This window comes from Notothenia rossii (assembly GCF_949606895.1).
Source record: "Notothenia rossii genome assembly, chromosome: 4".
NCBI lineage: Eukaryota > Metazoa > Chordata > Actinopteri > Perciformes > Nototheniidae > Notothenia > Notothenia rossii.
In genome coordinates this window covers 93,442,638-93,469,250 of record NC_136902.1, presented here as the reverse complement: position 1 = coordinate 93,469,250, position 26,613 = coordinate 93,442,638, and the positions used below count along the sequence as shown (strand labels likewise).

At 41.1% G+C, this 26,613-nt stretch overlaps 2 protein-coding genes across 2 annotated transcripts; both read right to left on the bottom strand.

The window, feature by feature from the left end:
- Window positions 1-1,377: 1,377 nt before the first annotated feature.
- On the bottom strand, window positions 1,378-17,470 carry LOC307037534 (uncharacterized protein). Its single transcript, XM_079678487.1, has 4 exons — window positions 17,408-17,470; window positions 17,240-17,301; window positions 16,578-16,643; window positions 1,378-3,703 (listed from the first exon to the last, which is right to left on the bottom strand). The coding sequence occupies exons 3-4, from the start codon at window positions 16,608-16,610 to the stop codon at window positions 2,510-2,512; spliced, it is 1,227 nt and encodes a 408-aa protein (XP_079534613.1). The 5' UTR covers window positions 16,611-16,643; window positions 17,240-17,301; window positions 17,408-17,470; the 3' UTR covers window positions 1,378-2,509.
- A 4,718-nt stretch (window positions 17,471-22,188) lies between these two features.
- On the bottom strand, window positions 22,189-25,898 carry LOC307034986 (uncharacterized protein; the record flags this gene model as incomplete). Its single annotated transcript, XM_079673910.1, has 2 exons — window positions 22,189-24,334; window positions 25,845-25,898. 2 exons carry the CDS (start codon window positions 25,896-25,898, stop codon window positions 23,066-23,068), a joined length of 1,323 nt encoding a protein of 440 aa, XP_079530036.1. The 3' UTR covers window positions 22,189-23,065.
- Between the last annotated feature and the right edge of the window lie 715 nt (window positions 25,899-26,613).

Below are 26,613 nucleotides of genomic sequence, written 5' to 3'. Positions count from 1 at the left end.
AATAATGCATTTAGTTCTTATTTGTATGACTCAGCGTTTCCAATGACATCATGATGGCATCGGATGCAGGAGATTGCGTGGTTCTGGTGCTGTTGGATCTGAGTGCAGCGTTTGATACGTGTGGACCACGCCATCATGCTAGATAGACTCAGGGAGTGGGAAGGCATCTCAGGGTCTGCCATCCAGTGGTTTGCCTCATACCTCAATTGGAGAAGTTTCTCCGTGGCGGTGGGCCCGTTCTCATCCCACAGCACTCCCCTATCCTGCGGCCTGCCCCAGGGTTCTGTTTTAGCCCCCCTTCTTTTGGCCCTTTACATGCTCCCATTAGGCCCCTTAATTAGCCAATTCAAGACAGTCTCGTATCACTGCTACACAGATGATATCCAGATATATTTCTCTTTCAAACCCTTCAAAACTTTTAACACCCTGATTACATGTCTGTCTGCAATTGAGGAGTGGATGTCAAGCAACTTCCTACAGCTCAATGACGGAAAAAACGGAAGTCTTCTCAGCGGCTGATAACATCGCCTCTAAGGTAGCAAGCCACCTGGGTTCATTTAGTGGTAACGTTAGGGCAAACATAAAAAACATTGGTGTAACCTTCGATCAGTCTATGCTACTAGACAAACACATCAAACTCCTGACCCGTACCTGTTTTTTCCACCTAAGGAACATTGCCAAGCTCAGGGGCTTTCTATCCAATGCAGAACTGGAGAAGGCTATCCATGTCTTTATTTCATCCCGGCTTGATTACTGTAATGCTCTGTTCTCCTGACTCAACGACACATCAATAAACCGGCTGCAACAGGTCCACAATGCTGCAGCCAGATTACTCACTCGTCCAAAAAAACATGCCACATCACTCAGATCCTTTCTGTCCTGCACTGGCTCCCTGTCCATCTCAGAACCCAATGTAAGGTATTGGTTTACACATATAGAACTGTCCATGGCCAAGCCCCCACCTACATTAATGACCTTATCCACCCTCACAGGACAACCCGGACCCTGAGGTCCTCCAAGCAAGGCCTCTTAAGGGTCCCCGAACCAGGCTAAAAACGAAGGGGGACCGTGCCTTTGAAGCGGTGGCCCCTATGGAATGAACTACCCCAGAAACTGAGAGCCTCTGTCTCAGTGGTGGTTTTTAAGGGGCAGCTAAAGACTCAACTTTTCCGACAGGCTTTTGGGTTGTCAGAGGAGGTGAGTTTGTAGCTGTTTTTCATTGGTATTTTTATCCTATCTTTTACTTGCTGTGTTTTATGCCTTTTATTACAAACAAAAACATTTTCCCCAATGTTTAAAATCTGTCATACCAGTCCCATTTTTATATATTATTATTATCAATAATAATGTAAATATTGCAGCTTAACGAGGCTAGCAGTTTAACTCTGGATATATAATATTTTATAAATGGAATAACAAGGCTATAAGAAAACCATGGTTGAAACACGGCATAGTAAAACATTTCTTCATAGTTCAATAAACGACAAGAAAGTCCCCTCAGATGTTAAGACCTTTACAGATACATGCAGCTAAATATAACATTTTAACAGGTTAAGATACACAAGGAGGTAAAAGGTATGATAATAACAAATTGAATACAGTGTTACGTTCCCTCCTAAACTCGGGGTACAAAGGGAAGTAACAAAATATAAAAATAACCGGGAGAGAGGAAACTGATTTGGCAAAATTAGTAGATAATGTTTATTTTTTTTGAAAAGGAAGAAGGCTCACCAGCCAATTTACAAAACAAACTTAAGATGAACTGAGAACAACTTTCTCCTAAAAGATGTGACTCAAGTACTCAATGCACAAAGATAAACTGGAACACATCTCCTAACAATGAACAAGTGAAACTAACAGGTCTCAAACAGAGACACCACAGTACACATGATGCACACGTCACACAAGCAGCCCAGAGGAGAAGGATTATGATTTATCTCGGAAAGATAAGAAACAAGACAAGTGAATAGATGTAACAATATAAAGTGAACATATAGGTACAACAGAAATACAAATACAAATGAATAGTAATAAAAACGACATCATTCTAATAAAGGCTAAACGATTAAAATATAAAGAAACCAACGTAAAAATAAATGTTGCTATTGAAACTGTTAAATAACTAATATAAGATAAAACCCTTCCTATCATAAATGAAACAATATAAAAGTAGGTCAATAATAAAGAATAAAAGACCATTTAAAGTGGGGGGATGCTAATAAGCTAATCTAAAGAGATGTGTCTTTAGAAGGCGTTTAAAAATGTGCACTGAGCCTCTCTGATATTTCCTGGTGTTCCTCATTTTGGGAGCGTAGTGGATAAAAGCCTCACCCATTTTATTTTGGGGGATTTTAGGGATATTTAAAAAGCTGAAAAGGACCTCAGGGCTTGTCCAGGGACATCAAACGAGACTGCCTCTGTGAATTGAAGTCTGTTAGTCAGACTTCAATTCAGAAAGACTCTTCAAATATAAAAATACAGCTAGCTTGGCTCTCATAGTTGTTCAAAACTATGCGGTTTGGATTCGCTCGTGGAGCTTAAGGTGAGAACTTTGAGAATACGTTTTCCCACACTCTTCACACCAGTAAGGTTTTTCTCCAGTGTGAATACGTTGATGTTTTTGGAGACCACTTGATCTAGTGTACGTTTTCCCACACTCTTCACAGCAGTATGGTTTTTCTCCTGTGTGAATACGTTTATGCTTTTGGAGATCACCTGATGTAGTGAACGTTTTCCCACACTCTTCACAGCAGTACGGTTTTTCTCCAGTGTGAATACGTTTATGCTTTTGGAGATCACCTGATGTATTGAACATTTTCCCACATTCCTCACACCAGTACGGTTTTTCTCCAGTGTGAATACGTTGATGTGTTTGGCGATCACCTGAAGTAGTGAAAGTTTTCCCACACTCTTCACAACTGTACGGTTTTTCTCCAGTATGAATACGTTGATGTCTTTGTAGATCACTTGATGTAGTGAATGTTTTCCCACACTCTTCACAACTGTAAGGTTTTTCTCCAGTGTGAATACGTTGATGTTTTTTTAGATTACCCGATTCCCTGAATTTCTTCCCACACAACTCGCAGCTGTACGGTTTTTCTCCTGTATGAATAAGTTTATGTTTTTGGAGAACACCTGATTGAGTGAACGTTTTCCCACACTCTTCACACCAGTACGGTTTTTCTCCTGTGTGAATACGTTGATGTTTTTGGAGATCACCTGATGCAGTGAACGTTTTCCCACACTCTTCACACCAGTACGGTTTTTCTCCAGTGTGAATACGATGATGTTTCTGGAGACCACTTGATGTAGTGAAAGTTTTCCCACACTCTTCATGGCTGTACGTTTTTTTTCCAGTGTGAATACGTTGATGTGCTTTGAGATGACCAGATCTAGTGAATGTTGTCCCACACTCTTCGCAGCTGTACGGTTTCTGTCCAGTGTGAATACTTTGATGTTTTTTTAGATTACCTGATTCCCTGAATTTTTTCCCACACAACTCACAGCTGTACGGTTTTTCTCCAGTGTGAATACGTTGATGTTTTTTTAGATTACCTGATTCCCTGAATGTTTTCCCACACTCTTCACAGCTGTACGGTTTTTCTCCTGTATGAATACGCAAGTGGCACTTTAAATGTGCAGATGTTGTAAAGGATTTTTCACATTGCTGACAGCTGTGACGTCTCTCTCTTCCTTTCAGTTTCTAGAACAGATGGACAAAGAAAGAGAGAAAGTAAATCTAAAAAGCATAAATACATACAGTTAACACAATAAAAACTCACTTAATATAAACCTTGAGTTAACAAAATACTAGTTTTACTAACTGTTTGTGTTTATTACATTTGTATTATATTAGATACAGTAACAACAACATTCTAACCACAGTAAATACCAGAGGTGGGGGTTTCGAGTCACATGACTTGACTCGAGTCGCATATTTTTGTGTTTTGTGACTTGCTTGACTAAAATTGATAACATCCTCGATTTGACTTTGACTTGAGACTTGACTTAGGCTTGAGACGGATGACTCGAAAGGACTTTACTTTCTAAAATAAAATATTTGCATTTGTACTGTACGAAGCCCCAAAAGGGCAATGAAAACAAAGAGTGAGAGAAAGTTGTTTGCACGAGAAAGTTACCAGTGTGCCAAGTAGGAAGTGGAGTGCATAGGAGACAGACGTTTCATTGCAGATTGTTATGTTTATGTGGGGAAATGGCAGTGCATACATTATTTGAGATATATTTCCAAGTCGGACTTCATTTTAGGGACATTTCGCCCAGGAGAGCTATTTGTTTAAGCACCGGATCGGCAAAACAGGAGAGTCTGTTAACCAGTCTGCCTTGATCTATGAATTCATGTCCGTGACTCTCACAGTATCTACTGCCCACAGCTGTTTTATAGAAGGAAAACCTCCTTCACTTCATGAAATCTCTGCAGCACCAGGAAGCAGTAACGTGTAACTCAGCAGAATCTGAGAAGAGCAGCACCAGCTGCAAAGAGCTGTGCCTTTTACTTCACTGTGTTTACCTTCACTAGAACAGATAAATAGTGATTGCATGCTGCTATGTTTTATCAACACACACCTCTACACACACATATCGTACTGCCTGATTATTCCCCATATTACCTGTTTTATGATTTCAGAACCCCACTCTCCATTGTTGCTAATGTTGAAAAATAAAACTCTACTTTTCATAACGACCGTCTTTTAACCGATTTAAATGAGGAAACTGGGGTTATTCATCAGGATTTCGTATGACTTGACTTGCTTGACTCTTACCCCAGTACCTTGAGACATGCACATGTATGACTTACTCCCACCTCTGGTATATACAGGAGACAGAGGGAGATGGCATCCTGTCACTGCGCGTCTCAGTATGCTCCGTTAGTCTTGTGTTTTGTTTGTTTGGTCAAATTATTGTCTAAACTTTGTTGTGTCTGTATGAAACGTCATTTTGAGAGACCATGCTTTTGATACTGTGGATTATATTTTCCTTTTAGCAGACCATGTCTGGCCATACAACTTTCCAAGAAACACCTGAGTGACAGCACGAGCAGGTATGGCGAGGACTCCCGGCCCCTACGCTGCTACAGCCGTGAGGCTATGCTGGAGCTACGAATACATCAAGCCATCTGTGCTCTTCAATATTGGATGTCATAACTCGGGAGCCGCTTAGAAACACCAGGAAAAAGAGACGAGGAAGGAGACGATGCGTTCAGATTCGCCTATGGCTAAGATTCAGATGGCCACCACTTGCATCCATCATTCTCATAAACCTGCACTCATTGATTAACAAAGTGGACACACAAGGTACTGTCATGAATTTTGTGAGGCCTCTTTATTATGTTTCACGGAAAGTTGGCTACAATCTACAAGGCCTGAATCTCTCTTTGAGGTACCCGGATAGAACCTTGTTCGAGCAGACAGCGATGCGATGGAGTGATGGTGATGTGTCGGCGCATCTGGAGATTTACTCGGAGGACGCGATCCAGAAGCTTCTACTGAAGGCAGTTTCCAACGTGAAAATGTACGACTGTATTTTGGTAAAGTTAGCGGCCATGGGAATCGTCCACAGCGCTAAGTCATGCCGGGACAAAATAAAGAAACTGAAGCAGGACTACAAAAAAATAAAAGACCACAACAACAAGAGTGGTAACGGTCGGAAGACCAGCAAGTGGTAGGATCGCTTGGATGCTCTGCTCGGCCACAGACCCTCATTCTCCGGCACAGCTTCGACGATCAATTCTGGCGCGATGAGGTGGGAGGCTGAAATGGCGGTTGAATTGCCTAACGACGACGACGACGAATTAGGTAAAATATACTACATGCACTGCACTGTTTTAATCTGCACAATACTGGTCTCAGATTAGGGGTGTAACGATAACCGTATTCGAAGGTTCGGACGTCACGGTTCGGTGCATGCAATCACACGACGAATACGCCTTTTTTTTTACGAGTGAGAAAAAAGCCTGTCATTCAGGGCAATATCCACTACACTATATATATAATCCAGGGGGCGGTATTGCACCTAAAAGCTGTTTGCCAGCCGCACTTAAACAACAAATGAAGAAGAAGAAAACACAACAAAACTAACAAAATGTGTTAGTATGGCGGGTTCAGATAACACAGGAGCTAGAAGAACCACCTGCTTCTTTTAAATCAGCTGTGTGGGAACATTTTGGGTGGTGGATCGGACGAGGACGGTGTGGCTGTTTTGTTCGACAGCAATGCAGTATGCTAATGGTAACACACGCCAAACATGCTAAATCATATTAGAAGGGATCACCCAGATTTGGCAATCACCGGAGCCCGGCAAAATACAGCAGCAGTTCAACAGCTTGTCCCCGCTGTTTTTAAGAAGCCAATACACATGAAAGCCGAGAGACCAAAATAAACAACGGAAGCTTTTGGCATATGTTTTTCAACTGCTATGCACCCTTATGCAATAGTGGAGGACCCCAGCTTTTATTGATTGTGATTGAAAGTGATTGAAACACCATCTTATTATTTATTTTGTAATATTTTCAAGACATTCTTTTTAGTTTTACAGTTTATTGAACCTTTTTGTTTTACATCAGCCATTATAGGTAATCTGGGCAGCTGAGTGTGTGTTACTGCTTGTTTTTAACAGAGTAATACATTTAATTATTCAAAATGTTAGAGTTCCTTATTTTTTAAACTGAAACTTGCAATACTATTCCAAATAAATAACAACAAACATGGAATTATGCATTTGGGAATTTCTTTTGCATTTTCTTGATGTACCCGAACCGTGACCCCCAAACCGAGGTACATACCGAACCGTGAATGCTGTGAACCGTTACACCCCTATCTCAGATGTACTTGTATTTGCTCGGTAGATCGAGTTAGCAATGCTAGTCTGAATTGGGTAACACTGTTAGCAGGCCGGAACCGAGCTAGGTAATAACATCTAGCTAGCTCGCTAGCTATTCTCGGCCGCTATGAAAACATTTTGACTTGTGAATAAGTGTGCAATGTTCTGTAATTTGCTTCACTAACTCATGGCACTAATCGTGTGTTTCAGGCGACGAGGTGTTTCCCATTGGATTGGAAACTAGTGAGCTTTCCCCTCCGGAAATCCACAGTAGCGCCTGCTCATCACCCTTTCCTATCTGCAATAGGTAAGCAGCTTGGTGTGAAGAAATCAACCGTGGGAGCAATTATTAGAAAATGGAAGACATACAAGACCACTGATAATCTCCCTCGATCTGGGGCTCCACGCAAGACCTCACCCCGTGGGGTCAAAATGATCACAAGAACGGTGAGCAAAAATCCCAGAACCACACGGGAGGACCTAGTCAATGACCTACAAAGAGCTGTGACCAAAGTAACAAAGGCTACCATCAGTAACACGCTACGCCGCCAGGGACTGAAATCCTGCAGTGCCAGACTCCCCCTGCTCGGAAGTGCAACTCACTGCAGTTCATCTAGTGGCCAGTAGGAGCAGTCTGCAGAAGGGAGCAATTTCCATAGACCCCCATGTTAAAATGCCCAACTTTAAAGCAGAAATAAACATGTTTACATCGTGGTTCAAAAAACCATATTCTCTGTATAGTTAGATCCCCCCTTCATGAATATGGATTGGGGGGGTGGATTTGTTCTCAACTCATCTGTTTAATTCATATTAAGCCTAAAAGTTATGCATGTATTAGGGCGTGGTCAGATTGAGTGACGGCTCTGTCAAGTAACTGCTGCTGCTAGCTTCTTGTCTCTCTGCTAGTTGCTCCGTGAAGCTAGCTACAGGGACTCTGCCTGGTCAGTTCATCCAGGGAACACAACTTGATCCGGCCGTGGTTGTTTGTTCTTCATGCTTATATATCGGACTATTGTGACTCGTTCTGCGGTTCAAACAGACGGTGCATTAATGCGGTAAGTAAAATTCGAGTACTTTATTTATGTGTTAATGATTTTAATCAGCTACGTAATTACGTAAGTTTAAGCGAGTGGTAGCTACATCGGTACTAATGATGCTAATAGTAGCCTCCAAGTTAAAAACATAGACTTTATATAAAGGTTAAAACGAAATAGACAAGTGTTAAGTGTTAAGTGGGATAATACTGTACAACAAACAGCTTCTGTTTGAGGTTGATAAAATAAGGTCATCGTTGTAACTTAGAGAGATGATTATTATGTAGGTAGGAACTGTATGCATCACTAAGGTTAATTTAAATTGGCTATGCTCAAGTATGTAGACAAGCTAATGTCGAAGTAGTGTATGTGAAATCAACCTCACAATAAGATGTGTGTATATTATAATTATTAGTGTCATATTTCAAGATGATTACTTAGATATTACAATATGGTTGGTTGAGCTGGAGTTCATTATTGAGCTTACACGTTAACGTCACAGTCATCTGAAGAACAAACCCAAACCTTGTTGTTTTTATGAATTGCATTACCAAATGGGTATCAAATAAACAGCAAGCATTGGTAACACAATAAAAAGGACCCTGACTCGGACAATACACAATCCAACATGTTCTACAGAAGAGAATCAGTTATATTGTTTGTACACATGGTACTTTCCTGGAGCGTCAGCTTTAGCTTCAGCCAGACGAAGACTGACAAAGACATTGGAGTCCTGTGGGAGTCACGAGGGAGGCAAATCCTACTTTGATTGAGCTAAGTATCGCTGGTGTTTTCTTTTGTTTTATTCAATTCTCTTGGGTTCTCTAGCCCCTCATGCTATAATCATGTGTATTTTCTCCATTCCTGTTCATGTGTCTTCTCGCAATTATCACTGGCCCCGTGTTTCTCCTAATCGATCTCACCGGCCTGCTCTTGTCTATCCCACATGCTCCACTGAAATCCAACATCTCGTTTCAGGGGGCCTGTGGAACTGCCAGTCAGCTGTTCCTAAGGCTGACTTCATCTCTGGCTACGCTTCCCTGCAGTCTCTGGATTTCCTTGCTCTCACGGAGACCTGGATTACTCCATCCAACACATCCACCCCAGCAGCTCTCTCCACAGCATATTCCTTCTCCCATACACCCAGACCCTCTGGCAGAGGAGGTGGCACTGGTCTCCTGCTCTCTCCCAACTGGAGCTTTTCCCTCTTCAAGCTACCTAACTTCACTCCTTCCACCTTTGAACTCCATGCCGTCACAGTAACCCATCCTATACAATGAACCATTGTTGTTCTCTACCATCCACCAGGCGCCTTGGGGGACTTCTTGGAGGAGTTAGATCATCTCCTCTCACACATCCCTGAAACTGGCCCCCCCGCTGTACTTCTCTGAGACTTCAACCTCCAGACAGGGAAGATATCTGAACTAACATCTCTGTTAACCACCTTTGCTTTCTCACTGTCTCCATCCCCACCAACTCATAAAGCTGGCAATGTCCTTGATCTCATATTCTCAAGGAACTGCACTACTTCTAACCTCTCTGTAAACCCGCTCCACACATCCGATCACTTCTTCATTTCATTCTCTCTATCCCTTTCCAAACATAACAACCTAATCTCTTCTAATTCTGCACCTGTCCGCCGTAACCTCCGTTCCCTCTCCCCTTCTACCTTTGCCTCATCGGTGCTCTCAGCCCTCCTTTCCTCTGACTCGTTCCAACTCCTGCCTCCAAACTCTGCTGCAGAAACTCTCTCATCCTCTCTGGACTCTCTCTGTCCTCTCTCCTCTCTCATCCTCTCTGGACTCTCTCTCTCCTCTCTCCTCTCTCTCTGTCCTCTCAAATCTCGGCCGGCTCGTCAGTCCCCTCCTGCTCCCTGGCTAAATGACGCACTGCGTGCTAATAGAACTATCCTTCGGGCAGCAGAGCGGAAACAGTGGAAATCCAAACACCGTGACGACCTCCTAACCTATCAGGCTCTCCTCTCCTCTTTCTCTGCTTCCATCTCTCAGGCAAAAAGCACTTTCTTTCAAGATAAGATCCAATCTTCCTATTCCAATCCCAAAAAACTATTTTCTATCTTCTCCACCCTCTTGGACCCCCCCCCAAAGCCCCTTCCCCCTCCTCCCTCTTGGACCCTCCCAAAGCCCCTCCACCCTCTTGGACCCCCCCAAAGCCCCTTCCCCCTCCTCCCTTCTGTCAAGCGACTTTGTTAACCACTTTGAAAAAAAGGTTGATGACATTCGCTCTTCTTTTTCTGACTCACCTTTACTCACCGCTGGGTCACCAGACCCTCCTTTCACCCACACACTGACCTCCTTCTCCCCTCTCTCTCCAAGTGAGGGTCTTACCCTCATTACCTCTGCCCGTCCTACCACCTTTCCTCTGGACCCTATCCCCTCAAACCTCCTTCAGACTATCGCTCCTGATATTCTACCGTTTCTCACCCATTTCATCAACACTTCTCTAACTTCTGGTCACTTTCCAAACAGTCTCAAGGAGGCAAGAGTAAACCCTCTCCTAAAGAAACCCACTCTCAACCCGTCTGATGTTATAAACTACAGGCCTGTCTCTCTCCTCCCGTTCCTGTCGAAAACACTTGAACGCGCTGTCTTTAAACAACTCTACTGTTATCTCCATCAGAACAACCTTCTGGATCCGCACCAGTCTGGTTTCAAGGCAGGTCACTCAACAGAAACTGCCCTCCTTGCTGTCTCTGAGGAACTGCACACGGCTAAAGCAGCCTCCCTCTCCTCTGTCATCATCCTTCTGGACCTGTCTGCTGCATTCGACACGGTGAACCATCAGATCCTGATTCGCACTCTCCAAGAACTTGGAGTTTCAGGCACTGCACTTTCCCTCCTCACCTCATAGCTCAAAGACCGCACCTACAGGGTTACTTGGAGAGGGTCCGAGTCCGACCCTTGTCAATTAACTACAGGGGTCCCTCAGGGCTCTGTTCTTGGTCCCCTCCTCTTCTCCTTGTACACAAACTCGCTCGGGTCTGTCATTAGCCCGCATGGTTTTTCATACCACCGCTACGCTGACGACACCCAACTAATTCTGTCCTTTCCCCGCTCAGAGACCCAGGTCGTCGCACGCATCTCCGCTTGCCTAGCAGACATCTCTCGGTGGATGTCTGCTCATAACCTCAAGCTCAACCTTGATAAGACTGAACTGCTTTTCCTTCCGGGAAAAGATTGTCCCGCTCTTGACCTAACAATCAACATCAGCCCCTCTGTTGTTTCCCCGACTCAGACTGCAAGGAATCTGGGTGTGACCCTAGATAACAAACTGTCCTTCACTGCAAACATCGCTGCTACAACCCACTGCTGCAGATACACTCTTTACAACATCAGGAGGATACGTCCCCAGCTGACCCAGAAAGCAACGCAGGTTCTGGTCCAGGCTCTCGTCATCTCACGCCTAGACTACTGCAACTCCCTCCTGGCTGGTCTACCTGCATGTGCCATCCGACCTCTGCAGCTCATCCAGAATGCAGCGGCTCGTCTGGTCTTCAACCTTCCTAAATTCTCCCACACCACGCCGCTCCTCCGCTCCCTTCACTGGCTTCCAGTAACTGCTAGAATCCACTTCAAGACACTGGTACTTGCGTACCATGCTGAATGGATCTGGCCCTTCCTACATCCAGGACATGGTTAAACCGTACAACCCAGCACGTGCACTCCGCTCTGCATCAGCCAAACAGCTCGCTGCACCCGCACTGCGAGGGGGACCCAAGTTCCCGTCAGCAAAAACACGTGGGTTTGCTATCCTGGCTCCAGAATGGTGAAATGAGCTCCCCATTGAAGTCAGGACAGCAGAAAGCTTACACATCTTCCGGCGACGACTGAAAACTCATCTCTTTGGACTCCACTTCGAGTGATTGAATTACTAAAAGCACTTATATACTAATAAAGGGCTGGCTTATCTAAAGCCAGTTGAGTAGCACTTGAAATGTTTGGCTCTATGAAACCTAATGTACTTATATGATTCTGTTTTCTTCAAGGTTGTATCTTCCTGGTCGAATGCACTTATTGTAAGTCGCTTTGGATAAAAGCGTCAGCTAAATGCAATGTAATGTAATATATCCTCACAGCAGTGAACTTCAGCACAGGTAAAGACATTAGTTTAAATAAATGAAGTATTGACTTTAATACACTGATATACATTACATTAAACAATACTAGATCACCGACACATCAGTGAAGTTGAGGGTTTTTTCCATGCAAAAAGTTACATTTAGATGTTAACAAGCAATATGATTTTGTCAGCTTTCTAATTTAATGTATTGAAGGCAAATATATTTAACACATAGGTCGAACTGCTACTATTTATCTCTGAATATTGTCTGTAAAAAACGTGGTAAAAGTTATTCTTTCAGTGAGACAACAGAGCAAGCTTCTACAGTTGCACTACGTTTTGATAACAGTTAAATATTATTTTGATAATAACATATTTCAATGTTGATGAACTTCATACTGTTCATTCATAATCTGATTGTCTTTGTAGCTCACTGTTGAAATAAAAAAAAAAACATTACAATTACAAAATAATTATATCTACAGCCCCTAAACACACAAACACACCACTTTCATAAATAACACACTTGTTCTGCAATAATATGTTTTATGTTTCCTGTCATTTTTGTTAGGAAAGGGCATGCCTGAAAGACACGAAATGTTCTCCTTCTCTGAGTGTCAAGAAGAACATCCAAGAGGAACATTAAAAGCTGATGCTATGAGACTTTAAGACCAGTACACTAAGAAACTACTTTTATTGTAAAAATAGTCAGCTGATCGAATGCACCTATTTCCACATCTACACTCCATCAGCTGATTATTTCTATTTGCCTCGCTTTATGAGCTTCACATCACTTGTGCCTTGTACCGCAGAGTTTGCAACGTCACAAATAAATAGGGCCAATCTTCAGTCAGATGTGAATGTGTAATCTAACATTTTCAGTAAGAATAATGGACGAAAAGAGTGCAAATACAATTTATTGAAATGTGAACCAAAAGTTAATCAAACATGTTTTAAATAAAAAGCACATATGGACAGAAGGTGTAAACCTATTAAATGTATAAGTAAACACATTTAGTCAAATAAAGTGACAGACTAGGCCTGTGCAGTTGGTATCAGCTTTGCCCAGCGTGGGCTCCTCCATCAGGCCTGGTCCTCCTCGCAGAGGAAAGACCCTCAGTCCTCTCCAAACCAACAGACAGGACGTCCATCACACGGAGGTTTCTCCCTGAAGTCTCAGCAGCTTTCTGGACCCCACGCTGTCTCAATCCGTCCACACTGAAAATGAGAGGGGGAACATGACAATAAGAAACATAAAGTTGAGTTGCTCAGTTTTTTTAGATTGTCAATACTATTACTGTATAACTAATATCTCAGGTTAAGAGGCACATTCAAGTAAAGATTGGTCTTTAAATACATGTTGTCTTTTGAATTGTTTGTCTAAAGTCAAGGATCTAAAGCTGGTACTTAGTTTTAATGATACAGTCTGGTTATTATGCTGTTTGGAGGAGGCCTCACAGGTAAGAGCACTAACTAGCTACCATCACATGTACCTTAGCTTGACTTAAATGTATTAAAACTATAATTACTGATATCAAAATATAAATAACTAATGTTATGCAAACATATTAATATTTGCTTGATTCCAGTGTTGAATTTAGCACAATTGCATACAAACGTTAAGGGATTTTAAGATTCTGAAGTATTATGCTAAAAACGCAATAACTTATTATTATTTATAGTTTTGCTGAATAGTTTCATGTCCCGCTTACCTTAGAAAACGTAAAATGCCGCAGCTCGGTGGCAGCAGGTCCCACCTCTTTGCCCTTATTTGGAGCAGGCAGGAGTTGAACTCTGACGTCACCAGGCTTGTTTGAGACGCGTTGCGGCTCGCCTTGAAAGTAGACGAGAATAGCCGATCGCAGCCGGGGGAGGTTTCAAAAAGCTCGCCTGAAGTCGGACAGCTCCGAGTTGGCTTCTTCTTCTTCTTCTTCTTCTCTCGGTTTTTTGGCGGATTGCAAACCACTTTAAGGTCCATACCGCCACCTCCGGAGTCGGCTTGACTCGGTTTGCATTTATAAAGAATGCACACATGTGTTTAATCGTTAATGTCAGATATGTACTAAGTAACCTGCTCAAGATTAGATTCAACTTTATTGTTATTGCACAGATTACAGGTACTGAGACAACGAAATGCAGTTTAGCTTCCAACCAGGAGTGCAACAAGCAGTAAAGTGAAAAGTAATGTACACAATCTAGAATCTACAGAATAAAATATAGAATGAATTGAATGATGAATAAACAGTGAGGGGTATGAATACACTAGAGCAGAGGTGCCCAGTACGTCGACCGCGGTCGACCGGTCGACCGCGGGGGCAATGCTGGTAGATCGCGAGTCATTCATAAATTAAAAAAAATCCAGCTCCGTTAAAATAGACAAAACAGGTTTTGATCCCTCCTCCTTTGGCCTCCCTGCCACTTAATTCAGGAGTTGACTTGATTGACAGAAAAAGCGACCTATTGCTTTCCAGTCTGTTAACACAGAATGCAAAGCGATACAAAATCAGTCAAGTGCCGGGAGAGACAAACAACAAAATGAGTGCGGGAACGAGCAAAAAGCTAAAGACAAACCACTTCCACACAGAATGGGAGGGAGAATCTTTGTTTGTGATGTCACATTCAAAGGTTATTTGCCTTATTTGTAAAGCAAGCGTCGCTCTGCCAAAGAAAGGTAACGTGGAGAGGCATTATCGGAGTGTTCACAAGGCATATGACAGCGACTTCCCTCCGAGTAGCGAGTTGAGAAAGAGAAAGGTCATGTATTATTGCTACACAAACATTATCTCTTAGTCTTAGTGTCGCCAACTCGTTTCTAACATGCAAAAAGACAAACAAATGCGTCTATGGTCGGTGTATTTTCTATCTTTCCAATCCAGAAGAGATCTCTCTCTCCCCCGTCTGTTTGCAAGGGGGCGGGGCAGTTTACACACACGCATCTGCTACATGCAGCAACACACGGAGGAGATGGTGGAGAGAAGCGCTCCAAGGTGTGGTTACATGTTACCCGTCTTGAGGTGGACAATGCTCGTCACCAAAAGTGTTTATCATGTAAGGGCGGTAACACGAGCAATTTGTCTAAACATTTAGCAAAAGTGCACCACATTCAGACGGAGGAATGCACCGGGTTCGACTGTCTTTCTAGTAGCTCTGTAGCCCCATCCACGAGTAACGTTTCCACGTCAGGTGTTATGTATGCTAGCAGCAACACACGGAGTTAACTACATTATACAAACATGGGTTAATGATTAGAGGTAACTGAGTTATTTAGTTTGTTAAAGTTTCAGCTATTCTGTTTAGTTCTGTCATCACATTATTTAATACGGTTTGTTAAAACATTGTTTCTTTTGATGTGAAATATTATTTATTTAATTCAAATAAAAAGCAATGTTAATTTTGTTGACAATTTGTTAAGTTAATTTAATAATATATGTATTTTTGAATCAAGTATTCATCTTTATTGTCTTCATTGTTAGTTTCCACATGCCTAAAACAACCTCAAACTAAATCTAAAAGTTGATGGCTAAATCAGAGCGTTTGAGAAATTGTGCAAGGCACACAGTAGTAGTCCGAATAGTCGATTAATCGTTTCATTAATCTATAGATTAATCGATAATCAAATTAGTCGTTTGCTGCAGCCCTATTGTAGTTATCCCATGTAAAAATAAAACGTGTTATTCAGCAACCCTTGCAATTTGGGTTTTTATTTTTGGTTGGTAGACCTCGGTTAGCTGGTCATTTCAAAAGTAGCTCACCAGCCAAAAAAGTGTGGGCACCCCTGCACTAGATACACACAGCAGCCTGAGAGCAGTATGAACAGTGTGTATGAATATGCTAAGATATATAAAGTATGAAAACGGTAAGCAGTGCAAGTATAGTATAAAATACATAGATATTAATTTCATGATGATAAACATTGTGGAACCATGATGAAAAATGTTAATGGAGGGGCGACGTAAAACTGACACAAAACAACAACAAACTTTTGCCGAGCCAATTGGAGAGCTTCATCAGCAGCACGGGGTAAAACCCACCAATGAGCGCTCAGCTCGAGATACCAGCGAGTCGTTTCCCATCAAGCATTTCGCCTCCGCAGCCCGTGGAGAGGAACTGCGCCGCCTTGCCGCGCCTTGCTCTCAAGGCTGTGGGCGTCTTTGTCCCGCGAGATTTCAACGTCTCATGTGAGCGAGCCTCCAGAGCAAGTCGGACAAAATGACTAACCATCATGCAACGCACGAGCAAGACGTTGATCGAAATTGCGCAGGTCTCGCTTGTCTCAAACAAGCCTACTGTCGAGCCGTTAGTGGCCGACTCCGCCTACTAAGGGCTTCTCGGCAACTCTGCAGAATCCTATGGGTGACGTCACGGACCCTACGTCCATTTATATATACAGTCTATGGTCTTGATATTTGTTTATGTTGATGTTACACATGGAGCTGCTGTTACACTATGCAAGTCACATTTCAGACTTGATCTGACCAATAAAGTGTTATCGTGTCGTATGTACAACAACGTTCTAACCTATATCTGACCATATTGTGTATTCATATTGTATTTTCTAAATAGGTTGTGATCTTTCATTTGGGGATAACAGTGTTAGGAATATATTGTGATGAAGTGCACACTGACCTGAGCTCCAGGGGTCTTTTTATTCTCCTCCATGCTGCTCTCAGTGCTCCTTCTCCGGCTGTGTCTCTGAAATAATCAACACAACTACAGCTGACACAAAACAAGACAACTCAATATAACCGACAGACAAAACTAAACAAATCTACAGCTACTTCATAGGGTCATAGCAGAGGTGAGAAGTAACTAAGTACATTCAATCAAGAACTGTACTTACGTACCATTTAGAGGTACTTTTACTTTACTCGAGTATTTCTATTTAATGCTACTTTGTTCATTTAGAACAGTTCAGAGATAAATGGTACTTTTACTCCACTACATGCATTTAATACCATTAGTTACTTTACAGATCTGGATGAATGATGTGAAATATAATCAAGTGTTAAATCAGACTAGTTCCACCTGGAGTAAATTCACAAGCTACCCTGCAGCTTTTAAACACACACACACACACACACACACACACACACACACACACACACACACACACACACACACACACACACACACACACACACACACACACACACACACACACACACACACACACACACACACACACACACACACACACACACACACACACACACACACACACACACACACACACACACACACACACACACACACACACACACACACACACACACACACACACACGTTACCTCTCTCTCCTCTTCGTCTTGGCTTTACTTGTGTTTACCGATCAGCCACGTGGTATACAAAGCTACGAACAAAGAACGGGAGGCAACAAAAAAAAAGCACGGATAAATCACCCTCCAAGGATAAACTAACTCTTTGTATGTGTTTTAAAAGTCTCTTAAACACATTACATTCGGTATAACATCTGCATCAACGTCTGTTAGCAACGTATAGCTTCTGAGGAACGGAAGCTAGAAACGAACGGCCGCAATGCATCATGGGATTAGAGTTCTTCTTCTAGTTCTTCTTCTTCTTCTTCTTCGTCTTCTCTTGCTTTTGGCGGATTGCAAACAACTTCAAAGGTGCATACCGCCACCTACTGTACATAAGTATGAATCATCATATCATTCCAACTCTTCAACCTATGTTCTAATAAAAATAAAAATAAATCAATCAATCAATAAAACCATTAAATAAAACAAAACACAAATCTATGTTCTTTCCTGACCTAATGTTAAATTATTTTTCCTACCCCAGTTTCACTCAAGAATGTAAACAGTGCCTTTCTGGTAGCTTTTACTCCCTCTCCTTTTGTTCCCAAAACACCAACCACACTCCACTCTCTCTCTGCCTCTAAGACTTTAGCCTTTAATTGTTCTCTTTCCGCTTTATAGATGTCACAGTGTAACAAGATATGTTCTACGTCTTCTTTTACTGCGCAGTTCCCACACTTGTTACTGTCACTTTTCCCCATGATATACAGCTACCATTCAAAGCCGTGTGATTTATTCGGAGTCTAGCCATCATGATTTCCTCCCTTCTGTTTCTTTCTTTATGAATATTAATTGTAATTGTCCTTTGAACTTTGTGATGGTCCTTGTCTTTCTGGTCTTTCTCCCACCTTTTCTGCCAGATCTCCATCCCTTTCTTCTTAATGACTGCTTTTCCTTCTCCTTTACCAAGTTGAACTGGTAATGTTATTTGCTTTTATAGTGCACTTTTTGCTAATTTATCAGCACACTCGTTCCCTTTCACCCCCTCATGTGCAGGCACCCAGCAGAACTGCAGATTTATCCTGTGTATCCTGTGTGTGTAGTCTTAACAGGCTATGATTCAGTTCTATGAGAATGTCTTCTCTGGTAGTAGTTGTTGATTGTATGCTTTGTAATATGGACAATGAATCTGTACATATAACCACCCTATCTGGTCTGACCTCTTCAACCCACTGCAATCCTATTATTACAGCAAGCATTTCTGATGTATACACTGATAGTTGATCAGACGCTCTTTTTAAAATAGATATTTTAAAGTCTGGGATGTATATGCCAACTCCAACACACTCTTCCTTGTTCTTAGAACCATCTGTATACATTTGTAGGTAATTGTAGTACTTTTCGTTCAGATACATACTTGTTTTAATTCCCACTTCATTTATTTGCCACTCTTTTTTCCTTTCTATGATACTCATATCTATGTTAGCTTCTGGGAACAGTCATGGGGGAACAAATGGGGTTGCTTTGGCAAACGTGATATTCTCCACTCCATTTGTCCTCGTTCTCTCCTTACTCGTCCAGCCAAACCCATGTCCCTGGAACTTTGCATATTCCCAGCAATCCTGTAATATTCTGTTTGAAATATGTTCTTCTCCACTTCCTTGTAGTCTGACCCAGTATGACAGAGCAAGTTTCTCTCTTCTGATCTCCAGAGGTGTCTCTCCTGCTTCTGCTCTTATTTTTACCACTTTGTGTTTTTAGTTTTAGTAAAGATTTTATTTTCATATTACATTTCTTTATAGATATTTTTTCAAGTTTTTGTGATTTATTTATTTATTTCATTATTATTTTATTTTCTGTTTTTCTTATTATTTAATTAATTATAATTATTATCATTTTATTTTTCTACACATTTCTAATTCAATATTGTTTTCAAGTTTTATGTAAAAATGTTTGCATTTAGTTATTATTTGTATCACTCAGGGTTTCAAATGACATCATGATGGCATCGGATGCAGGAGATTGCGTGGTTCTGGTGTTGTTGGATCTGAGTGCAGCGTTTGACACATGTGGACCACGCCATCATGCTAGATAGACTCAGGGAGTGGGTAGGCATCTCAGGGTCTGCCCTCCAGCGGTTTGCCTCGTACCTCAATGGGAGAAGTTTCTCCGTGGCGGTGGGCCCGTTCTCATCCCACAGCACTCCCCTATCCTGCGGCCTGCCCCAGGGTTCCGTTTTAGCCCCCCTTCTTTTGGCCCTTTACATGCTCCCATTAGGCCCCCTTAATTAGCCAATTCAAGACAGTCTCGTGTCACTGCTACACAGATGATATCCAGATATATTTCTCTTTCAAACCCTTCAAAACTTTTAACACCCTGATTACATGTCTGTCTGCAATTGAGGAGTGGATGTCAAGCAACTTCCTACAGCTCAATGCGTCAAAAACGGAAGTCTTGATCTCAGCGGCTGATAACATCGCCTCTAAGGTAGCAAGCCACCTGGGTTCATTTAGTGGTAACGTTAGGGCAAACATAAAAAACCTTGGTGTAACCTTCGATCAGTCTATGCTACTAGACAAAAACATCAAACTCCTGACCCGTACCTGTTTTTTCCACCTGAGGAACATTGCCAAGCTTAGGGGGTTTCTGTCCAATGCAGAACTGGAGAAGGCTATCCATGTCTTTATTTCATCCCGGCTTGATTACTGTAATGCTCTGTTCTCCTGCCTCAACGACACATCAATAAACCGGTTACAACAGGTCCACAATGCTGCAGCCAGATTACTCACTCGGTCAAAAAAACATGCCACATTACTCTGATCCTTTCTGTCCTGCACTGGCTCCATGTCCATCTCAGAACCCAAAGTAAGGTATTGGTTTACACATATAGAGCTGTCCATGGCCAAGCCCCCACCTACATTAATGACCTTATCCACCCTCACAGGACAACCCGGGCCCTGAGGTCCTCCGAGCAAGGCCTCTTAAGGGTCCCCGAACCAGGCTAAAAATTAAGGGGGACCGTGCCTTTGAGGCGGTGGCTCCTATGGAATGAACTACCCCAGAAACTGAGAGCCTCTGTCTCAGTGGAGGCTTTTAAGGGGCAGCTAAAGACTCACCTTTTCCGACAGGCTTTTGGATTGTCGGAGGAGGTGAGTTTGTAGCTGTTTTTCATTGGTGTTTTATCCTATCTTTTACTTGCTGTGTTTTATGCCTTTTATTACAAACAAAAACATTTTTCCCAATGTTTACAGTTTTACTCGATTGCTAACACTAAAATTCTACATAAAGCACAATTATTTTAACTGACACTCAAAGAGCAAAACATCGGCTCAAATCTCCAAAACTCTAAACGCGTTTTCAGCTTCTCACACAATTTGCAAATCATCATGGCCCTTTGTGCAAACCACTGCACACGTTTCTCCACGTAAGACACAGGAATCTGACATAAAGTCACGTGTTAGCAGATTCAAAACACTGATATTCAAAATGCCTCACACATGGAACAATGATCAAGAAACACGTTCCACCTGATCAAACACCTGGTAGCATAATTGTTGGCTCATCAATCAGGATGTTAGCACTATGAAAAGACCACAGTATTTTCTTACAGCAACAATGGAAGCCAACATGGAAGCAAGAGGAAGAGGAAGAGCTTGGCTGGGCTGAGAGTGAGAGGAGGAGGAATGAGAGGTAGAGGTAGAGCTGGAAGGAGAGGACGTGGACAAAGAAGAATACTCTCTAATGAAATGTTATCAACCATGGTTTGACGATGAGAGAGGCTGGACAGAGGGTTCAGCCTAATCTAAGCCGATTTACTGTTGCCTCTGTAATCCGGACACTTAGACTTGAAAACAGGTTAGTTACCAGTTTTTAGCTCTGCATAATTCATGATATATCAGTGCTTATATCTTTTGTGTGAAACTTATTTACTTCATTACTGTAATTGAATTGTTGCATACTATAACTTTACAAACATCCTGCAGAATGTACTGTGGTAAACTTACTTTTATGCAACACAGACACTGACCAACCACTATATATTTGTTGTTTATCTGAAGGACTGAGAAACAAAGAGGTGCAGGTGGAAGGCTAAGGATGTTCAATGAGGCACAGGAAGCAGCAGTTACAAACGGGGTTTTGGCAAACAATGCATCAAACATGTAGAGAGATCTGAAGCATAGTAACTATGTGCTGAGATGCATGTTGCTCAATGTTATTTTTGAATAAAATGTGATTTTCTTCAACAACTCATTTGTATTTCTTCATTTATTGTATTTCTGTAAACTCAAGCAATCTTTCTCTGCAGAAACCTCTATGTACAGAGCATAGCCCATAACAGATGAAAGTGCTTTAGATGATGCTCAGCAGTGTGTAGTTGGGTGGTCAAACCATCCAGTATTATGAATGAAGTGTGTTATATTTGGTGCAAAAGTTTGCATTTGGTAAGTGTTTATGTAGTTTTGGGTGCAGTTCTTCACTTAGCAGGAGAAATTAGGTGTTTTGCACTTTGGGTGTGTGGTTTTGTGAATTGTGTTTAGTGTTCTGAGAAACTGAGCAATTTAAAAAAAAAATGTGTGTTAGCAATCGAGAAAAACTGTCAAATCTGTCATACCAGTCCCATGTTTATATATTATTATTATCAATAATAATGTAATTATTGCAGCTTAACGAGGCTAGCAGTTTAACCCTGGATATATAATATTTTATAAATGGAATAACAAGGCAATAAGAAAACCATGGTTGAAACACGGCATAGTAAAACATTTCTTCATAGTTCAATAAACGACAAGAAAGTCCCCTCAGATGTTAAGACCTTTACAGATACATGCAGCTAAATATAACATTTTAACAGGTTAAGATACACAAGGAGGTAAAAGGTATGATAATAACAAATTAAATACAGTGTTACGTTCCCTACTAAACTAGGGGTACAAAGGGAAGTAACAAAATATAAAAATAACCGGGAGAGAGGAAACTGATTTGGCAAAATTAGTAGATGTTTATTTTTTTGAAAAGGAAGAAGGCTTTCCAGCCAATTTACAAAACAAACTTAAGATGAACTGAGAACAACTTTCTCCTAAAAGAAAGTGACTCAAGTACTCAATGCACAAAGATAAACTGGAACACATCTCCTAACAATGAACAAGTGAAACTAACAGGTCTCACACGGAGACACCACACTACACATGCTGCACACGTCACACAAGCAGCCCAGAGGAGAAGGATTATGATTTATCTCGGAAAGATAAGACACAAGACAAGTGAATAGATGCAACAATATAAAACCCTATAAAATAAAGTGAACATATAGGTACAACAAAAATACAAATACAAATGAATAGTAATAAAAACGACATAATTCTAAAAAAGGTTAAACCATTTAAATATAAAGAAACCAACGTAAAAATGAATGTTGCTATTGAAACTGTTAAATAACTAATATAAGATAAAACCCTTCCTATATCATAAATGAAACAATATAAAAGTAGGTAAATAATAAAGACTAAAAGACCATTTAAAGTGGGGGGTTGCTTAAAAAAAGCTAATCTAAAGAGATTTGTCTTTAGAAGGTATTTAAAAATGTCCACTGAGCCTCTCTGATATTTCCTGGTGTTCCACAGTTTGGGAGCGTAGTGGATAAAAGCCTCACCCATTTTATTTTTGGGGACTTTAGGGATATTAAAAAAGCTGAAGAGGACCTCAGGGCTTGTCCAGAGCCATCAAACGAGACTGACTCTGTGAATTGAAGTCTGTTAGTCAGACTTCAATTCAGAAAGACTCTTCAAATATAAAAATACAGCTCTCAGGACATCAGGAGGAGGAAACAGCTAGCTTGGCTCTCATAGTTGTTCAAAACTATGCGGTGTGGATTCGCTCGTGGACTTTAAGGTGAGAACTTTGAGAATACGTTTTCCCACACTCTCCACACCAGTACGGTTTTTCTCCTGTGTGAACACGATGATGTTTTTTTAGATTACCTGATTCCCTGAATGTTTTCCCACACTCTTCACAGCAGTACGGTTTTTCTCCAGTATGAATAAATTGATGTTTTTGGAGATTACTTGATGAAGTGAACGTTTTCCCACACTCTTCACACCAGTACGGTTTTTCTCCTGTGTGAATACGTAGATGTTTTTGGAGAGCACTTGATGTAGTGAACATTTTCCCACACTCTTCACACCAGTACGGTTTTTCTCCTGTGTGAATACGTTGATGTTTTTGGAGATCACTTGATGTAGTGAACATTTTCCCACACTCTTCACACCAGTGCGGTTTTTCTCCTGTGTGACTACGTTGATGTTTTTGGAGATCACTTGATGAAGTGAATGTTTTCCTACACTTTTCACAGCTGTACGGTTTTTCTCCTGTATGAATACGTTGATGTTTTCGGAGATCACCTGATTGATTGAATGTAGTCCCACACTCTTCACAGCTGTACGGTTTTTCTCCAGTGTGAATACGTTGATGTGTTTTTAGATTACCTGATTCCCTGAATGTTTTCCCACACTCTTCACAGCTGTACGGTTTTTCTCCAGTGTGAATACGTTGATGTTTTTTTAGATTACCAGATTCCCTGAATGTCTTCCCACACAACTCACAGCTGTACGGTTTTTCTCCTGTATGAATACGTTTATGTTTTTGGAGAACACCTGATGCAGTGAACGTTTTCCCACACTCTTCACACCAGTACGGTTTTTCTCCTTTGTGAATACCTTGATGTTTTTGGAGAACACCTGATGCAGTGAACGTTTTCTCACACCAGTATGGTTTTTCTCCTGTGTGAATACGTGTATGTGATTTGAGTTCATTTGAAGTCTTGAACGTTGTCCCACACTCTTCACAGCTGTACGGTCTTTCTCCAGTGTGAATACGTTTATGTGCTTTGAGATTACCAGATCTAGTGAATGTTGTCCCACACTCTTCACAGCTGTACGGTTTCAGTCCAGTGTGAGTACGTTGATGTTTTTTTAGATGACCTGATTCCCTGAATGTTTTTCCACACTCTTCACAGCTGTACGGTTTTTCTCCTGTATGAATACGCAGGTGGCACTTTAAATGTGCAGATGTTGTAAAGGATTTTTCACATTGCTGACAGCTGTGACGTCTCTCTCTTCCTTTCAGTTTCTAGAACAGACGGACAAAGAAAGAGAGAAAGTAAATCTAAAAAGCATAAATACATACAGTTAACACAATAAAAACTCACTTAATATAAACCTTGAGTTAACAAAATACTAGTTTTACTAACTGTTTGTGTTTATTACATTTGTATTATATTAGATACAGTAACAGCAACATTCTAACCACAGTAAATACCAGAGGTGGGGGATTCGAGTTACATAACTTGACTCGAGTCGCATATTTTTGTGCTTTGGGACTTGCTTGGCTAACATTGATAACATCCTCGACTTGATTTTGACTTGGTATTCATGACTTGAGACTTGAGACAGATGACTCGAAAGGACTTTACTTTCTAAAATAAAATATGTGCATTTGTATTGTAGGAAGCCCCTAAAGGGCAATGAAAACAAAGAGTGAGAGAAAGTAACTTGTTTGCAGGAGAAAGTTACCAGTGCGCCAAGTAGGAAGTGGAGTGCATAGGAGACAGACGTTTCATTGCAGACAGTTATGTTATGTTAATGTAATTATTGCAGCTTAACGAGGCTAGCAGTTTAACCCTGGATATATAATATTTTATAAATGGAATAACAAGGCTATAAGAAAACCATGGTTGAAACACGGCATAGTAAAACATTTCTTCATAGTTCAATAAACAATAAGAAAGTCCCCTCAGATGTTAAGACCTTTACAGATACATGCAGCTAAATATACAATTTTAACAGGTTAAGATACACAAGGAAGTAAAAGGTATGATACTAATATATTAAATACAGTGTTACGTTCCCTCCTAAACTAGGGGTACAAAGGTAAGTAACATAATATAGAAATAACCGGGAGAGAGGGCACTGATTTTGCAAAATTAGTAGATAATGTTTATTCTTTTGAAAAGGAAGAAGGCTTTCCAGCCAATTTACAAAACAAACTTAAGATGAACTGAGAAAAACTTTCTCCTAAAAGATGTGACTGAAGCACTCAATGCACAAAGAAAAACTGGAGCACATCTCCTAACAATGAACAAGTGAAACTAACCGGTCTCACACAGAGACACCACAGTACACATGATGCACACGTCACACAAGCAGCCCAGAGGAGAAGGATTATGATTTCTCTCGGAAAGATAAGACACAAGACAAGTGAATAGATGCAACAATATAAAACCCTATAAAATAAAGTGAACATATAGGTACAACAAAAATACAAATGAATAGTAATAAAAACGACATAATTCTAATAAAGGTTAAACGATTTAAATATAAAGAAACCAATGTAAAAATGAATGTTGCTATTGAAACTGTTAAATAACTAATATAAGATGAAAACCTTCCTGAATCATAAATGAAACAATATAAAAGTAGGTAAATAATAAAGACTAAAAGATCATTTAAAGTGGGCGATTGCTAATAAAAAGCTAATCAAAAGAGATGTGTCTTTAGAAGGCATTTAAAAATGTCCACTGAGCCTCTCTGATATTTCCTGGTGTTCCACAGTTTGGGAGCGTAGTGGATAAAAGCCTCACCCATTTTATTTTGGGGGACTTTAGGGATATTGAATAAGCTGAAGAGGACCTCATGGCTTGTCCAGGGCCATCAAACGAGACTGACTCTGTGAATTGAAGTCTGTTAGTCAGACTTCAATTCAGAAAGACTCTTCAAATATAAAAATACAGCTCTCAGGACATCAGGAGGAGGAAACAGCTAGCTTGGCTCTCATAGTTTTTCAAAACTATGCGGTGTGGATTCGCTCGTGGAGCTTAAGGTGAGAACTTTGAGAATACGTTTTCCCACACTCTCCACACCAGTACGGTTTTTCTCCTGTGTGAATAAATTGATGTTTTTGGAGATTACTTGATGTAGTGTACGTTTTCCCACACTCTTCACACAAGTACGGTTTTTCTCCTGTGTGAATCCGTAGATGTTTTTGGAGAGCACTTGATGTAGTGAACATTTTCCCACACTCTTCACACCAGTACGGTTTTTCTCCTGTGTGAATACGTTGATGTTTTTGGAGATCACTTGATGTAGTGAACATTTTCCCACACTCTTCACACCAGTGCGGTTTTTCTCCTGTGTGACTACGTTGATGTTTTTGGAGATCACTTGACGAAGTGAATGTTTTCCTACACTCTTCACAGCTGTACGGTTTTTCTCCAGTGTGAATACGTTGATGTGTTTTTAGATTACCTGATTCCCTGAATGTTTTCCCACACTCTTCACAGCTGTACGGTTTTTCTCCAGTGTGAATACGTTGATGTGTTTTTAGATGACCTGATTCCCTGAATGTTTTCC

What these genes read in the sequence shown, in the direction of transcription:
- LOC307037534 (XM_079678487.1), bottom strand. Translation starts at nt 16,610, where the DNA reads ATGGAGGAGAATAAAAAGACCCCTGGAGCTCAG. An exon ending in AAAAGACCCCTGGAGCTCAG is followed by an intron (nt 3,704 to 16,577) that starts GTCAGTGTGCAC and finishes CATCTGTTCTAG; the next exon opens with AAACTGAAAGGAAGAGAGAG.